The sequence below is a fragment of the Carassius auratus genome, chromosome 23 (genome assembly GCF_003368295.1).
Source record: "Carassius auratus strain Wakin chromosome 23, ASM336829v1, whole genome shotgun sequence".
Taxonomy (NCBI): domain Eukaryota; kingdom Metazoa; phylum Chordata; class Actinopteri; order Cypriniformes; family Cyprinidae; genus Carassius; species Carassius auratus.
The window spans coordinates 6476984-6496414 of NC_039265.1; the positions used below are offsets into that span (position 1 = coordinate 6476984).

Below are 19431 nucleotides of genomic sequence, written 5' to 3' on the forward strand. Positions count from 1 at the left end.
CATAAAAATGAAAGACCCTTCATTTCTTTGTAAGTGGGCAAATAAATATTTTCCTCACTGTATATTACAATATAACATTTATACATAATATTTTAATATATTTAGTTTCTAATAAAAATTTGGAACAAAGAGTGTATGCATATATTATTTCGTTTAAATATAATATAATTTTAACGTCATATTTTAATGTAATGAATTTCTAATATAAATTTGGAACACACACACACACACACACACACACACACACACACACACACACACACATTTGTTTTGTGAAAAGTGGGGACATCCCATAGGCGTAATGGTTTTTATACTGTACAAACTGTATATTCTATTGCCCTACACCAACCCTACACCTAACCCTAACCCTCACAGGAAACTTTGTGCAATTTTCCTTTCTCAAAAAAAACTATTTCTGTATGATTCATAAACGTTTTGAAAAATGGGGACATGGGTTATGTCCTCATAAGTCTCCCTCTCCTTGTAATACCTGTGTCATACCCATGTCATTATACAGAGTTGTGTCCTCATATGTCACAAAAACATTTGTATACTTTATTTTATATAACTTCATTTTGAAACCTTTAGTTCTCGGATCAACACCCTCCTATAACTGTCATTTATGACACATTATCTTGATGCTGATTTATTGAACCAAATAGCACAACCTTGCTTATCATACATTACAGTCTGTTCTTTGAACCAGCTTTCAGGCTACTCCAGTTTCAATTTCGCCAAGTGTTCATTCCAAGAAATGAGTGAATTCATATAACTTCATTATAAGAAACATTACTAGAGCTCATTGATGAAAATATAAAATAGTACAGAGAAGCAGGTTAACAGTGACTCTATTAATGAAAAAGCAGGTGAATTATTGATGCAAATTTGGTCTGTTTGTTTTATGGCTCTCATTAATAATGAAGGCAGACGTCAGTGATATACCTCACTGTTCCCAGAGCAGCTGAGGACAGCACGGCTGACCTGCACTGACCTCATCGCTTAGTTGTGTGTTGCAAACCACCTCTGAGGCTGACAAAGACAAACAGACCTGAAAGGTTGAAAACAGATGTCCCTTTGACACATCGGCCTTGATGGCTAAAATATACAGTATCCAGAAATACATTAGGGCTAGAGCCATATTCATCCATCCAAAACAGAGCAGCCAGTCAGCTGTCAGCAATAAAACACTGTGGTAGAGGCGAATTATAAACTTTTCATCAAAACCCATCCTGCAGTTTTGTACACCATCAGGGTACAATTAGTCCTGCACTGTTGTTCCAACAGATCCCACAGAACTAAAGAGTGGGACTTGAGCACAACTCCAGTAAAAAGGGCTCTTTCATCCAGCATTACACACACCAATTACACCCACTGACCCTGTACAACATGGCATTGTTTCTCCTTGCACAGAAAGAATTGCCCTCTCATCGCTGATGCAGGACTTTGACTCAGTCTGTGTAAAGCAAATCTTTATATCATGGTCAGACAAGAGTAATAGGAAACCTGGATGAACATGTGAACAATAATATATACAACACACTTTATGGCATCAGGCAAGTGTCATTTCTCTGTAAAGGTTTGATCTTTTTTTGTCTTCTTGATTTGAACCTTGGAAGTGCTAACCGTGTTGTGTTTGCTTAATGTGGCCGTTAGGTGGCACTAGTGCTTAAATTAACACACAAAACATTAAATTCAATTCAAGTTACTTTTTGAATTGAATTGAAAAAGTTATACAGCATGCTTTATTTTCTGTTCATTTTATATGAGGTTGGAATTTCTGAAACTCTGTATGCCACACATATTTGAATAAAGGTTATTACCTTTATTTGTGTCAATTGTTAACATTAAATATGCGTAACACTGTTGCAACCCCCATTCAATAAAAAACATATTATAAAAATATTAAAATATTGTGTTTAGTATTATGCAATTAATATTCATGGAAAATTAATTTTACATTAGATTATAGTTTATCGTACATTCACAAAAAGTATCACTATTTTACAGATTGCTTTATTTAATAAAACAAATACAAAATTATTTCATGAGAAATATAATTAGTTTTTAAATTTGTCTTATTTTTTATCTTCTTTAATTTTCTATTTAATTTTTTTTTTTTTTTTTTTTAAAGTAGTATTTTATTATTTAAATCATCAAAAGTGCCTATTTGTGACCTTTTCCTTGGTGGTAAGTAGATAGAGAAAAATTAGAGAGAGAATGAAAAAAATCAACACTGTATGAAATAGGCTTTTTATTAAATTTATTAAAAAATATCCATTCTTTCTTTCTTTGAATAATTCTTAAATTTAAAAATTATGAAATCATTTTCAATAAACAAACAATCAAAACAAAAACAAATCTTAAAGTAATTTTTAAGTCAAGCTATGTGCATGTAGAGTCCCCAAGATGTATTTCTCATCAGACAAGACCAAAAAAGATTTATGAACCCAGTTTTGTCATTGTCGCCACCACAACCATTAGAAGGCGACCAGAGGACTGCGGGGTCCCAGTCCTCAGAGACAGAGCAACGACAGCAGAGATCCTGTTAGGATCATTAATCACAGTTTTTCAGGCCAAGTATATAGGACAGGAGACTAAAATACTGTTTTACATGAAGTAAGCCCACCATGAAATATGTAATATCCAGCAGCACAGGGGATATTTCCTGTGTCTCCCTGTGGGTTTTGCATTCCTCAGTCTAGTGTGGCAAGGCTGCTGACAGCCATTACAGTCATAACAGTAACAAAATCCCTAAACGCTTCAACACTGCACAGATAATTGCTGTCTTACAGGAAACAAATGCAGTCAATTTTCCATTATCCATTCAAAACTTCTTATTTATCAGTACTATAAATATGTTTTACAGCAGTTTTGAAGCAAATAATGCCATCAGCACACTTGTGTTATTTTGATTTCTGACAAATAATGCCAGTTTTGCTTTTGTTGTAAAAAGAAGCATAGACTGCACATACACAGGAATGCATCATCACCTGTGGATGAATAAAAGGCCTGTTCCTCTTTTTAAATCAATAAAAGATTAAGTAAAGCCTCTCATTGATCTGCCTCCGTCTCAAAGACTCTGGAGGATTGGGAGAAATCCTCTTCTTTCATGCAGAGTTGAGAATGGCTCAGTTAGCACAGCAGCAACCAGTTTCTCTGCCCTGTCTTCAGCACTATTAACTTTGTGCTTATGTGAAGTTCGGGGAGCGCCACCTTTGTCGGGGTCCCAGAAGGGGCCCTTTCTAAGGCTCTAGTGTTCGGCCAGGAGGACAGTCTCTGAATAAAGCCATCTTTATAGACTAATTATGGCGCATGTGACCTGTGTTCACATTCCTGCCTCATTCCACTGCAGGAGGCAGTATTCAGCACAGAAAAATGTATTTATCATCAAGTAACTATAGAACAGTTTCAGCCCAAAATCCAGTATTCAATACCTTTCCCCTGTGTCATTCCATTTTATTATGCAGAACTGAATTTCTAATCTTATTTGTTTTGTTTTCTTTCTATGTATGGATTACTAGGGTTGTTACCGACATCTGATGAAAGTTTCAAGTCAACAGCAACTTTAGAAATATATTTACTGTATTTTTGTTAATACTTTCTTTAAGGAATATAAAAAATATATATTGATACAAACCATTATTTTTTGCAAACAGCTCCCAGAGAACATAGTGCATTTATTTTGGCACTACCCTTACCCTAAACTGTTGTGGAAAGACCTCTCTTCGTTCGTTATGGAGAATATTGATAAAGATTTTTCTTTTCTTAATGGAAATGTTTTGTTTGGATTTGTTAATTAAAAAAAAAGTGCATTTACATAAAAACGGTTGCACTTTATTTTACAGTTTATGAACTTACATGTACTTATAGTGTACTTACAGTGTATTTATCTAAGTTCTGGTAATACATGGTAACTACATGGGGTATAGGGTTAGGTTTAGGGGTAAGTTCAGGGTCAGTATCTAGTTATTACAAAGTTATTGTAATTACTATAAGTACATACTATGTACATGAGGAACAGGACTGTAAAATAAAGTGCTACCAGAAAAGAAATAAGTGTTTTCTGTTTTGCTTGCAGAAATACAGCATTACTTTGGGATTGTTTATATAAGAACCGGTTGTCGATTCCAAACACTTATTTAGGATTTTTTTTTTTTCATGCATCGACTTCTTTTCACGTGCCGTGTCTTGGTGGCAGTAGTGCTCTGCGCGCGAGGCTCTCCAGATCCACTCGTCACGGTCAGAGCCGCTATCTGACTATACTGGGCGGAGAGAAAGAAACCCAACTGAACTAAGCCTCCAGCCGACACTCAACAGAGCAGCAGCCGAGGCTCACAACCGAGGACGCACATCGGGACACCCTACAGACGAGCTAAACAGAAGAAAACAGAAGCATCTCAAGCCAATCCGTTACATTCTCGTCAGGATTTACAGAGGTTTTGATGTCGGCTGATCTAGTGTGAAGCGTTTACTGGTTCAGCTTCTGTGTCTGAGGAGAGGAGGTACATTTCAGCTATACTCGGGTCTCGTAAACGGAATGAATGACCAAGACAAAGGTTGACACCGGTTCCCCGACGCATTTTGTCTCGTCGAAGGAGAAGAGGCAAAAGCAGAAAATGGAGAGCAGCATTGGAGAACAAGAGCAGCCGCAGCCGTCACAACAGCAGCCCGCGCAGCCGCTACAAGTTACCGAGAGAAAGAAAATACACCGGGCACCGTCTCCAGCGAGACCCAAGGATGTGCCCGGGTGGTCCCTCACGAAAATCCGCGGCGGTATCGGCACGCCGACGCTGAGCGTGAAACCGGGGGCCATATATTTAGGTGGCCGCGTGTCCAGACGGAGCCCGGTTACCGGGAAGGAGACAAAAACAGAGAAGAGTAAACCGACCGGCAAACCCGCGCTGTCCGCGCCCGGTGCTCAGAAGAGCTGCGTGAAGTCCAATAAAAGCGGTCGGAGAAAAGTCTCGGACGCCAGCATCGGATCGGATGATTTGAGCAAGGACTCCGGCTGCGCTGCGGGGAAACTCTCCCCCACCGACAGCAGCTCCGAGCTCTCCGACTGCGCCTCCGAGGAGAATAAAGTCTCCACAGATGCGCTGAGCAGCGACACCGAGACCAGCAGCCGCGGGGGGATCGACGGAGAGAAAGCGCCAGCGAGTGGTCAAACCAAGAGCAGCGTGGAGAAAGAGCGACTCTCGCTGGGGATGGAGACCGCAGAGGGGAGCGTCTCTCTCGGCGACGAGCGCTCGCTCACCTCGGTCGACAGCAGGATGCCCGCCAGCACGTCCTTGGCGTTCTCGGACCTGACTGAGGAATTAATGGACGGCATGCATGAGGAACTAGTCAGGGAAATAGAGGAACTCAGGTCGGAGAATGATTATTTAAAGGTAACATAATGATTATACATATATTTTTATTGTTAAATAAAATGAGCACCATGGCAACCACAGTTTCCTTCAAAATATCTTAGCTGCCACATTCAGGTTAAGGTTCAACATGATGCTATTGTCTAGTTCTTAAGAAATCTTACATGTGTTGGTGCTTTAAACAGCCAAGAACCAAAACACTGTTCTCAAGAACATACTGTATGTGACCCTGGACCACAAAACTAGTCATAAGGGTCAATTTTTTGAAACTGAGAAAGCTGAAAGAGCTTTCCATTGAGGTATGGTTTATTAGGATAGGACAATATTTGATTGAGATACAACTATTTGAAAATCTGGAATCTGAGGGTGCCAAACAAAATCAAAATATTGAGAACAGCACCTTTAAAGTTGTCCAAATGAAGTCCTTAGCAATGTATACTACTACTAATCAAAAAATTATGTGTAGAAAATTTACAAAATATCTTCATGGAACATAATCTTTATTTAATATACTAATGATTTTTGACAGAAGAAAAATCGATACGTTTGACCCAAACAATGTATTGTTGGCTATTGTGACAAATATACCCCAGCGATTTAAGAATGGTTTTGTGGTCCTGGGTCACAATAGGCTAATGCAACATCAAAACCTCCAAAATAACAATCATAAGAACCAAACATAACCAAAACGGTGCTTGATGCACAGGGAGGGTCTTTGCTGAATCTTTAAAGACCTTTAACATTTTTCCAAAGTATACAGTAGAGTTACAGTTAACCAAAATATTAGTATATAAAAAGATTTCAGAATCTTTTATTTCATGATTATTACTATATTATAAAAATGTAACCCATTCAAAATGAAAATGCTTTATTACTGCATTTCTGAAAATCAAACAAAAAAATAAAAACATGTTTTACAATGAAATTATTCAAAACAACTGTATAATTTTCAGGTGGAAACTAGTCACAGGGAAACCAGTATAATACTGTATTTCTGCCATATATCATTATCTAAATGTCTATGTTCCTTCCCCCTGAAACGGGAAACACTGTATTCATTCTTCTCACAGGGCATATATTTAAGATCCTTGTTTACTATCATATGGGTTTGTCATTTCTCCATTACTATGAGTCATATGTAAGAGATAAACAGTGATTCTTTTGTAATCTTGGATTTCATAAACTATCACAAGACCATGACAGGACCAGATCAATCTCATTTACCATGACTAATATAAAAGCCTTAAAAAGGCTAGTGGCTAGTTGCTCCTGCACGCGTGTTGCTTGAATAATGCAGCTGTTTGTACAGATGCTGCAGCAGTCAGTCGGTTCGCTGCGCCCGCGCCCACTTTTCACTCCATTGTTTATCCGCGCGCTGAGCACGTGACGCGCGCTGCAGTAGTTGACCTATATTCACTGGAAATGTGTGGCAGCACGCGGTGGCCCACCGCATCCATCAGCCTCTGAAAGCTGAATGAATTTTTATCTGTTTGAGGCATAAATAGTTTATTTGGGGTTAGAGCAAAACTGCTTTCTAAACATGGCGCTATTATGTAAACTGTGTAGTAAAAGAGTCTGGAGGAAATTCATAATGCAGCATAATACATACATGATCTCAAGTTGCTTTGATCCTAGGTGAGACTAGTGACAGATCATTGTCTATGTCAAAGTGACAAAATGCATTGTTATTTCTAAAATATGCATTGAGTGTGTGTGTGTGTATCAGGATGAGATGGAGGAGCTTCGCTCTGAGATGCTGGAGATGAGGGACATGTACATGGAGGAAGATGTGTATCAGCTCCAGGAGCTCAGACAGCAGCTGGATCAGGCCAACAAAACCTGCCGCATCCTGCAGTACCGCCTCAAGAAGGCAGAGAGACGCAGCATCCGCGTGGCCCAGACCGGACAAGTGGACGGGGAGCTTATCCAAACACTGGAGCAAGACGTCAAGGTTAGAGGATGTTAATGTGTGATGGAGAAATTCAGTTGGTGTGAAGGTGGGATTTATTACAGATAAAAGCCACCAAATGTATTCTGTTAGCTAACTGTGTTTAGTAGGTGATTGCTTGATCTTTAAGTTGAATTTGACTCAAACACCTTGTGAAAATTAGGTGCGCTTAGCCTAATTGTTTTGAATGTTTAAATCTTAAAAGTACTCTTTAAGAAACCATATTTGCAGAAAATGCAATTTTAATGAAATAAAACATGATATGAGTGTTTCAAGATCAAGTACATTTATTTAAAAAGCACATTTAAATACAGCCACAAGACTGACCTAAGCGCTGAACATAAAAAACAAACCTTAAACACATAAAACAGAAATAATAAAACATGAATTTAAAGACAGAATGGAATGACAGATAAACATTCTAAAGATCATAATACAATGTAATTAGAAAGGGATATTAGTAGGCCAGATCGAACAAGTACACTTTCATGGTTTCTTAAACACACTTAAGTACACTTAAAAGTGCACTTAATATTTTGTCATGCTTTAAAGAAGTACACTTATTTTGATGTTTTGACTAGAATAGCAAATCACATGTAAAAAAACTAATTGTAATTATAAAAGTGGTGTGTTATTAGATATTACAGTTGATGTTTAAAAAAAAAAAAAAAAAGTGAAGTGACATTCAGCCAAGTATGGTGACCCATACTCAGAATTTGTGCTCTGCATTTAACCCATCCGAAATGCACACACACAGAGCAGTGAACACACACACACACACACACACACACTGTGAGCACACACCCGGAGCAGTGGGCAGCCATTTATGCTGCGGCGCCCGGGGAGCAGTTGGGGGTTCGATGCCTTGCTCAAGGGCACCTAAGTCGTGGTATTGAAGGTGGAGAGAGAGCTGTTCATGCACTACCCCCACCCACAATTCCGTCCGGCCCGAGACTAGAACTCACAACCCTTCGATTGGGAGTCCAACCCTCTAACCATTAGGCCACGACTTCCCCACGACTTCCCCGACTTCCCCACGACTTGCAATTGAAATGTACTAAATTCAATTGCAACTTCATTATTACAAAGGTGTAATTACAAATATATTTAAATGCATGAAATTACATAAAAGTATATTGTAGTTCACTATAAATGCTTGTCAGTATATGCAGCAACACACTTTAACCATAAAATTATGAAATTACAGAGATGTCACTTAAGTTCTACTTAAGTGCATTTAATATAAATGTAAAATATATTATGTTTGAATTTAGTTTTAAATAACATGCAATGAAGTGTCTGAAAACAGTATATTCAACCCGCACTTAAAATATATCAAAGGACTTCTTTTGTATGTTTGCTAAAGTGTACTTATTTTTCACAAGGGATTCTCTGAATGAAGTGAATCTCGTAAAATATCCAATGATGCAAACGTCTGCGGTAGACTGTAAGATCATGCTTTAGGCAGCATGTAATTCACCACACAGGCAACTGTCTCACATGGCTGAAGACACAATACTTCCTTTCTCTGGTCTGTCAGTGAGAGGAGAAATACCCATGATGTCATTCCCGTCAGCCCTGTATTCCTCTTTTACATGGCTGATTTGTATACAGTAACAGAGGGAGAGTGATTCCTCTTTGTGCTACTGAGACTGGCTGTATTGGTCTATAACAAGTTACACTGTCACATACGTAAGTTTCACCACTCAGGACACAGCTGGTAAGGATCAGAGGCTGCAGAACACAATCGATGTGGCATTAAACACAGGAGGGGGATGTGTCTGTAGACATCTCAGCCTCTGCTGAATTCTTTAACTGCTGACAGGAGTCTCCTAACACAGGGTCAATTGTCTCTCCACAGCCAGGTCAGATTACACTGATCTTCACAACGCTTGTGCATTCAACTGGTTGAAATACTCCATTGCTATCGCTTTGACAGGCATGCTATAGGCTTTAATGAGGAAGGACATTGGTTCTTTACATTCAGCCTAGCCCAGCAACAAAACATTGTGCAAATCGAAGCGCTAACTCAGATTTTCTTGTAGCCTTACAGGGTTATGAGAACAACTCATGCACCAATCAGTACTTTAATGTGATGCAACAAACTGAATTTTTCTTAAAACAGAGAAACCGTCAATAAAGTTTTAAAGTAGCCTAAAACCAAAACTGACAATAAACTAATCAATTAATCACCTTTATTTAATAATCAACTAACCTGTATAAATTAAGAGTTAAATTGCAAACAAGGCCGTTTTTATGTCAACTTTTAATATAAATATGTTTTGATTCCAATTAGATGTTTCAATATTAAATTTAAACAGTGCTTGTAATACATTTCTTGACATATTTATTCAAATATACATTAAATAATGAAGGAGGGCTGGGTATTGTTCAAATTCTTTTAATATCATACAGATACTTTGAGTTCGATACAGATTCCTGAACGCTACTTTTTCATTACCAGTTTTATGAAATCCGTTTTAACAAGAGTACTTTACACTAGTGGTCGACCTATATATCACCAAGGCTGATATATCGGCTGTTATTGGGCATTTTTAAAATATCGGCATCGGCCGATAAGTTTTTCTACTTGGCCGATGTGTTCGACGTGGGACTTTTATTTTGACGCCGCTGAAAACAGCGCTTTATTTGAAAAAAAAAAAATTTGATTCCCAAACGCACACAAACTTCCCAGAAAACTGAGTCCCCTGTTGGTTACAGTGTTTACCTCCATTGTAATTATATTTTTATTAAATATTTATATATTTAGAGTCCACTGTCAAATGTTTTTTTTATAATAATAATAATAATAATAATAATTATAATTATAATAATATTTATATATATATATATATATATATATATATATATATATATATATATATATATATATATATATATATATATATATATATATCAGCTATCGGCCCCTTTGCTTTCCAAGATATTGGCACCGGCTGTCAAAAAACCAATATCGATCGACCACTACTTTACACATCAGTAGTTAAGACTTAAAGACTCCTCTCCTCTCCTGAGCCACTGCACAAAGGAAAAAATTTAACCAACAACACAATAAATCAGTGCAAATAATTTTTATTCAAGAGAAATTCTAAGCAAGTTTAGTGATAAGCTTGATATAAAAGGCTACACATAGCATATATACAGCAACATTATATGGCCAAAACACATATTAGACCGCAATGTCCAGCACTTGATGTAAGCACATAAAGCATGCATTATTTACTCACTGACATTGATGAGATTAACCCCTTAAGTAGCAAAATTTTAAACTGAACGACAAGATATTTTTTGAAACTCAATGGTATTGAAGCAATTTGATCAGTGACTAAAAAGTATCAAACTCAATACCCAGCACTATAATAAAGACCGTAAAAATAAAAGAAGAAATGTAATATAGTGCATATATTTAGCAAGCTCCTCTGTTCAGTTGTGTACCAGTTGATGCAGTGTTCAGTTAAGATTAGTGGTCTACATCTTTTCAATATTCACTGTAGTCCTTCGCAACATAAAGACATAAAGACTATTATGTCTTTTGTTTCACACAGACACACTCCCTTGTTTCATACAAACACAACTTCTGCCAAATGTGATCAACTAGTGAAAATTACCTCAGAAGATTGATTCAGTGTTTGTCTTGTTGCTAGGCCGATTGTTCTGAACATCTGTTTTTGTATCAGAAACTTTATATTCAGGTAAATCTTACCGAAAGGGACTGTGATGTTAACCAAAACCATGAATAATTGAAAATGAAATATTATATTATGTAAAAAGAGAGAACTGGGGGGGCACAGATATTTAGGAAATTGATTACCACAGAAGGATGCAAATAACCGCAATCAAGTATTCAACAAAGCCAATGAAGACAAATGAAACATTCATTTTGAATTCTGAAAGTTTGTTATCTTAAAATGACAGAATATGTGCTGATGAATCAATCTGGTCATAATGTATTACCCTTATTTATTTTTTGGGGCTGAGATGACCCACGTGTCAGTTATTGTTTGGTAATTTCCTTATGAATGAACTCCATTCAGAGGTCAGTGATGTTCTGACCAAGAAGCTTTGTAAGACAAATATTTTTTTCCCCCATGGACTAACATATACAAGTTTCCCATGTTCGACATCTTCCCATCTCTCTCTGGTCTCTGGGTGATGTCATGGTCAGGAGGGGGTGGGGGTGAAACGGGCTGATGGAGGATCTGAATGTTTGTAAAATCCCTGCACCATTTCCTGCTCTCTGAAGCCCTGGCCTCATTTCTCATCCAATGAGAGCAACATCTCCCAGATCTGTCAGGGGAAGGACGGAAAACAGCTCCACACCTTCTCATCAGCTGCTGTGGCTTGTGAAATTGGGTTTGGAGACATACTGGAGCTTCCCCTCTCCCTCTGTTATCCATCTGAGCTTCTCCAGCCATGTGCTCATGCAAAACAACAGCTGAGAAACAGAGAATGATTACAGCTGTACACAAGAAATATCAGAAATGAAATTCTGATCATCTAGTGCGTCAAAACTGAATCACTCCAATTAAAATCTAGTGCCTGATGTACTATACAGCTTGCAGAGTCAAACAATGTTTCAATCTATGTTCAGATTTGCTGAGATATAACTCATACAGTATATAATCTTAATTATCCAAGATCATTTGTTGTGCTCTGCTAGTTTGGCTATATAGGACTACAGAAATTCAAAAGCTCAGTGAAGGTGACATTAAAGTCATGTGACCTTGCTGTAGTTGGTTTCTAGCCTATGCTTATGATGCTTAATCCATAAAAGTTCATTTGTAAAAATTATCATGATGAACAAAATGTGTAAAAACCGTAAACCTTTGTTTGAGCTTATTTTCTCCAACAATACAATTGTTATGCAGTTGGGTTTTTGGCAAGAGAACCAGGGTGATGCTCAATTATGGGCAGATCTACAAAAATATGTCATCAATGCAGCACTCGGTTAGCGTCAAGTTGATCTGCGAGATGACCGTACAGAGAACACATGCTAATAAAACCAGGCTGCTGCTGATGAAATTACATCATTTTCGCCACATGCACATACACAAAAATTTCATCATTTTGTGGTATTTTAATGAGACTTGCAGTTAGTCATGAGCTATGAAAGAGCAACATATGAGCAGAAAAAAATATTCTGGGCAAAGGCAGAATAATAACGAGGAAGTGATGGTGACAGATGATCATAAGCAAGGAAAGAATTGTTTAGTCAGTTTGGACTTTGCCTGCTCAGATATCAGCTTAACAGCAGCATCCTGCAGATAAGAGGAAGAGAAAGAGACACATAGTAATGAACAGCTCCTCATCGTGAAGCTGGCTTGGTCCACTCGCGGTCGAACCGCTTCATTGTCATTTATGTGAGGAGCGCACATGCATAATCAGCCTTGTGCTGCATTCATATGTCAAACAGCCACAGAGCAAGACAAAGACCCACTTTAAAAACCAGATCCTAAGCTGAGATGAAACTCTAGAGGAGGTACATTTGAGATAACTAGGGTCTCTTCTAGAATAAAAAATTGAGAAGCAGGAAACTTAGACTAAAGTCTCCATTTACTTGCCCTACTTTTATCTCATTGAATATCCTTTTTCACTCAGAAATGCATCACATTATAAGTACAATGGATTGCAAATACCGTTTTATGTTGACTCACTTGTGAGTTTCAAAGGCAGGGTGAGTGACGTATGGCTGGAAGCTGCATTTAAAAAATGTAGTGAAGCTGTGTTAATGGGTGTCTTTCAGCACAACAGTATTTGGTGCCCTTGGACTGTCTTCATATGGCTCATCTGAGCTGCATGTGTGCTAATAGGTTAACCAAAGGGCAGTTTGTTTTTTTCTAAGCAGGGCAAGGTTGAGTTTATAGTGTGAATGTGGCCGGGCTTCTGTCCCGCAGATGCAACCAGATACAGATCTGGAGGGAAGTCATTTAAAACGACCGTTTGCACAGCAGAGAGGCGGAGCAATCCTGAAAAGCAGGATCAGAAAGGAGCGACACACACACACACAATTAAACCCAAATACAAACAAATTCCACAGAGCCATTTTCATATCTGACCAAGTTCTGCTGACAAACAGTCATGGTCACATGCAAATGAGCCATTATCAGTCTTTGAATGGTCATTACACTCCTTTGATTTCAGGGTTTTGCCAGATATGGCAGCTTTTTCCACTTCAGGCTGTGGTGAGAGGGGTGGCCAACTAAGCACCTAAACACACACACACACACACACACACACACACACACACACACGACACTGCAGTGCTTCACTGCCCCTTTCCCTGTGGATCTAGAGGTGTCTATCTCCTTTTGCATGTAAAAGCAACAACAGCCGTGACATTGTCAGACAAAGGCAGGTGGGTGGCGTCCAGACAGAATGGAGGGAGGAGTGAATGCAAATAATCTGGACCAACAGACACTTTCAGGGCTCAGATAATTAAAGCTTTTGTGTGACAATACAGACGTGCAATTATCATAAAACCCTGGGACTGTGGTCTAGAAACATATTTTATACTATATACACCTCTGTTTATCAATTTGCACTGGCTTCCAATAGCTGCTCGTATACAATTCAAGGCATTGATGTTTGCCTACAAAACTACCACTGGCTCGGCACCCATTTACCTAAATTTGTTACTTCAGACTTATGTGCCCTATCTGCAAGTGAACATCGCTTGATTGTGCCATCCTAAAGAAGCACAAAGTCACTTTTACGGACTTTTAAATTAATTTTTTTCACCATATACTGTAAGATAATGTAGTGTAACGTATTCACTGATATATATATATATATATATATATATATATATATATATATATATATATATATATACATATATATATATATATATACATATATATATATATATATATATATATACACATATATATATATATATATATATATATATATATATATATATATATATATATATATATATATATATATATATATATATATGTATATATATATATATATATATATATATATATATATATATATATATATATTGCTGTAAAATTATGTTTTTAATACGCATGTCCAATTTATAGCAACAGCAAAACACAATTTTATCATGCCACAGCACAACATTTTGGGGAAAGTAGCTTGTACTGGAAAAGCTGAAATGAAAACACCAGTGAACTACTGTAACACTACTGATAAGGTAGTTAAGGTAGTAGTTTTGCTGCTTTTAGTTCGTTTCTTCCACAACACATTGATGGATAAACAAAGTTGTTTATAGCTCCTGGCAATGTGAATTGGAAAAAAAGACTGATGGAACAAGGCAGAGAGGCTGTTGGTGATTTAAAGAAAAGGAAAGAATGAGAAATGGGGAGATCTGATATGAATTAGAGCATGGTGCTGGTACAGTGGAGCATTGTGGGTACCCAGCTGCACATTGGCTGTGGTTCAGACACATGGAGAGGAGAAAACCCTCCCTCACAAACAGGGGCTGTGCTTCTCCTAATAGCCCTTCACAATCCTCATTTACCCCATTCAGTGACTGCTGCCCTCTCTTTCCTCATTCCTCTCACACAAACCTACATCCTTCCTTAATATGTGCCCTATAGAAACATACAAACATTGCCAGTAATGACCAACGTTCTTGTGTTGCTAAAATGGTCCAAGCACCAGTATGTGTGTGTGTTTGGTAGATATGGGTTAGGATTCTCAGTCTTTGTTTGCCCAACACTGATAATTGCCTCCTTAAGAAGTTAGTGCAGCTCTACGATCAACCGCTTTTAATGAGCTTTCCTCTACCTTCAGGGAGACATGAATCATAGACTCATGAACAAGCCAACTTTAATACTTTTCACTGGCAAAAGTAAAATGAAAAAGAGGATGAATTTTATGATAAGATTAATTACTACAACATGCAGTATTTTTAATCAGTATTTAGCACTGAACAGTTCACTGTATTAATCAGCATTGAGTGAAATATGTTTATTACCATTTCTGTAATATTTAAATATAATACATATACTTTCTCTTGCCTATTATTTTTCACTAAGCTAATTTCTGTAGGCAGCTCACAGAGTACCTATATCCCAAATTATATTTTTAATGCTCCCCTCATAAAAACTGTTGTGGTTGTTTTAGGTGGCCAAAGACGTGTCCATCCGTCTGCACAATGAGCTGGACGCTGTGGAGAAGAAGAGATCTCGTCTGGAGCAGGAGAACGAGGAGCTGAGGGTGAAACTGCAGGATCTGGAGGTGGCCAAGCAGGTCCTGCAAGCGGAGATGGAGAAGGCCAGAGAGGTGAGAGATAACTGGTCATTCCAGAAGCTTTCAGGATGTTGAGTAGATAGCAAGTGGGCTTTAAAACGAGCTGCAGATATTTGAAGTATGACATCTCAAATTTGTGGAAAACACAATGAGCTGCTGTGAATTTTACCACAGGAAAGAAGCATGGTGTGCGTTGATGAAATCAAAGAAAAGATTCTGCTAGGGTGGTCTGGATTGCTATGCGCTTGATAAAGTTATTCTGTGTGGTTGTTAAAGCATTGCTGTGTGCTGTGTGCTAGGGGGTTACTGATTGACCCCACCTCTAAATCTCTATGACACCGTGGTCCCCAAATATCTATTTTTTTTTTTTTTTTTACCATTCATCATTAAAATAATGATGATGCCTTATAATACACCACTAAAAATAATAATGTAAATAAGCCATTCTTTCACCAGGTAATGTAGTTCATAAGCCTATCTGTTTTGTTTAATAAAGACTTTAAATCACAAGTCACATGCATGTGGCCACAAGTTGGCCATTTGGAGCTGGAAAACTACCTGTTTTTGGTTATTGTAGCTGCAATGATGGAAATCAATGCGAGTTCTGTAAGAAGTTGCTAATTGGGGAAAATAGGATCAATAATTAGTTTTAGATTCTCTGAAAAGGCTTCATTAGGAGCTCCAGGGCAGTTTTCTGAAAAGACAAGTGTTTATATTGTACTTGATTTGGCCTGGGGCAGTACTCTTAATGTTGACACTTGCGTTTTACTTCACTGTAGTCAAAGCTCTGTGTGTGTTACGGCAGAAGCTGAGAGCCCTTCGCTCGGACCGATCTGTTGACTCTCGCTCTGTAAATGTCAGCTCGGGTGGGTGGGTTTGAGGGTGGACGGGGAGCACATGAATTTAGCATTAGATTTTCTCTACTGACAGTTTAACGAGGATGAACATAAAGCATGCTACTTGTGTTTGGTTAATTCTCAGTTTTGTCCTGCATTCTTTTGGTAATAAATGATCCTTTGTGTTCTGAGTAATGGATCATTGGCAGGATGGTCTGTGTTGGCTCAATGGTTGGTCTGTGCTCTATTAGCGATGTCTGCTACATGATGAAAAAAGTGATGAATGCATTATTGTATGAAGCAACGGTCATTATTGGTCGGTTCACTCTTTTCTTTGAGAATCATTTTACGGGGTGTTGTATACCGCTGTGATAGTCAATGCCAGCGCTCTGATTCGCTCGGCTGCGCTGCTTTGGGTCGGCTCACAGGTTTGCTCTGTGTTCTTATTGGCTGTAAGCCCAGGGCAGGATGCGTGCCGCTCTCTGTTGTTCAGGACTGAATTCTTGGCATAGCGGGCACTTATGCTACACAGTGAGAGTTCATCCTCAACTGAACTTCCAGAAAAGAGCCAGTAGAGCCTTTCAGACAACAGATGACTCAAAGAATGGAAAGAAGCGATGGATCATTACAAGTAAAAGAAGATGATCTGGCTGAACATGATATCTCACAATGACATGCAACAAAGTACAGGATGAAAGAGATGCATGAACAGTTATTAGAGCAAAAAATCAATTCTAATGGGTTGTATAATGATAGCTAAACTGTATTTGTAATTGACTGATTTCATACATAGCTGTCCTAGTTATGTCTATTCATTATTGATAATTTCTTTAATAAATTACATCAAGTTCCTGATAAGGACTGACTGTAAATTTTTATTTATTTATTTACTTCTATAGACAATGTTTCTGTTCTATTGTTACAAACATGGATCTGCACAATTTATGTGCACAAGAACGAAACTTGAAAAAATGGAACAGTAAAAATATCCTTACCTGGTTAACTGTAAGTTATACTATAGGGTGAAACATTGTAAGTGGTTTAACATTGCATTATATGATATTTTACTGTAAAATACTATAACATTACATTTTACTTTATTTTAATTCAGTTTAATTAAAAATGTTATCTAAATATGTAATTTGCCATTTTGCTATTCATTAGGGTGTTTTGTGTTATATTTTCTGTTGTAACACCATCTTTTATAGGCTACTCGATTAACTACTGTATTACTTTGCTGGTCATTGGATAGTTCAAGATGTTTTTTTTTTTACTGTACATTTAAAAGAATATTTGCTTTGAGTGGATGTAAAGTTACATCTGATGATGCATGTGCTAAATTATTAAACTAAAGAAATGTCAGTGGGGAATGCCATAAGGAAGAATGGACAGAAAATAAACTTCTAATTTATTCCTCACCCATGATCACTAATCGCTTTATTTATAAAGAGACTTCTCAGACTTTTAGTAGGTCAGTGAGAACCCGCTGATGTCATCAGATCACCATCAAAGACCTCCCTTCCTGACACAAAAATAAACACTCAAAATGAAAGCTTGCTGATATAAGGCCTTTAAACCTAGATAGCACCACACCCAAAAATCGTCCTATAAATACTTATAGTTCTCCGTCTATGCTCTCCATCCCTCATTCTCAAACTCTTTCTCAATACTTCATTTAACACACAATGGGTATCGATCTGTACTGCAGCTGGGTGATTAGGTTCACATGTCTGCTGCTGCTGCTGTGAGTGTAAGAGGTGTGTGTGTGTGTGTGTGTGTGTGTGTGTGTTTATGGCTTCTGATGGTGGTCGCTATGTGGAGGGGCTGTTTTATAGGGCCTGTTTTACAGGTGTTTAATAGGCCTCGGTACAGTTAAAGGTTAGTATAAGAGCGCAGCCTTATTACTGCTGTTTCTTTCTCCAAATACACATTCATACCAAGAGCTCATTTGTTAATTTATCATTCAGAGCCCAAATGTGTCTCAAAAACAGCATGTAATAGTGGCATTATCTATATAGAGCTCATTTGTTGATCCAGAGCCCTTCTAGACTGTGCTGGAGGAAACAGTCCTATGAGGCTGACTGAACTTTTATTTATATTTTTCAGGAAGCTCCTATCTTTGTTTCGTTCTAAAGGGGAAACCCTGAGAAAGGAAGGAAGTGCAGGGTCTCTGGAGCAGGGTTCATTAACTCTGCTCTGATGGAAACAAACACTAGATGAGGAAAAATTACAGCTGGACAGTCAGCGGAGAAATGCGTCAGGGCCATTTAATCTTTAAAACCCCCTTGTTGGGAAAATCACTTGAGGATTTTAAGGACTTCTGAGCAATCCAGAATATTCAGAGTTTGCTGAAAACTCCCTGAAAGTTTGAGGGATGATGTGGGATTTAGCAGGTGGTCATGTAACTGTTTTTCAAGAAGGAGAATAATGAAACGCTGACCCGTTGACTCACAGACTATTGGATGACTATTTCACCAGAACAGTCAGAGAAGCCAGTAAGCGCAGTGCAGTGAGCTTTTATAAGAAATAATTTCCAGATATACGAGTCTTGACATTTTCTCTTACAGTGGTGGTACTGTGGTACTGAATGATCACTCTATTCATGTACAACGGTCTTTACATGTTTCTCTGTACCTTGAAGATACTAATGGTTCATTAGTGGTCCAATAACCCTAGTAAAATGTCCTGTACCATGAAACTTTGTAGTACTTGTTTGTGTGGTTGTTGTGGTGCATTTTAAATTGCCCTTTTCTGTCTATTATAATATGATTCAATGAATTAGATACATGAATGCACAATGCACACATTCATAATAAAGCGAGTGTTCTCAGATTATATTTACAATATCTAGTTTTCATTGTATCTAATATTTACATTGCTGTAAATAACACAAAGAAGAGAGTTAAATGGAGGCAGGATTGTTGCTGGGCTGTGAGGTCTTGAGTCTGGGAAGGTTTGGCAGCTGTGTTTGCTGTGTTTCTCTGTATTGTAAGGTCTGATCCGTACAGCAGCATCAAAGCACGTGGCATTCAAG

The 19431-nt window shown here is 37.9% G+C and overlaps 1 protein-coding gene across 1 annotated transcript in view; it reads left to right on the forward strand.

Annotated features, from left to right (window-relative positions):
- Positions 1-4247: 4247 nt before the first annotated feature.
- The window catches only part of mtcl2 (microtubule crosslinking factor 2), a 51159-nt gene continuing 35975 nt past the window's right edge, over positions 4248-19431 (forward strand). The window contains exons 1-3 of the mRNA XM_026199471.1: positions 4248-5387; positions 7093-7317; positions 15436-15594. Coding sequence (XP_026055256.1) covers positions 4542-5387; positions 7093-7317; positions 15436-15594 — 1230 coding nt within the window. The 5' untranslated portion in view covers positions 4248-4541. The remainder of the gene's footprint in view (positions 5388-7092; positions 7318-15435; positions 15595-19431) is intronic.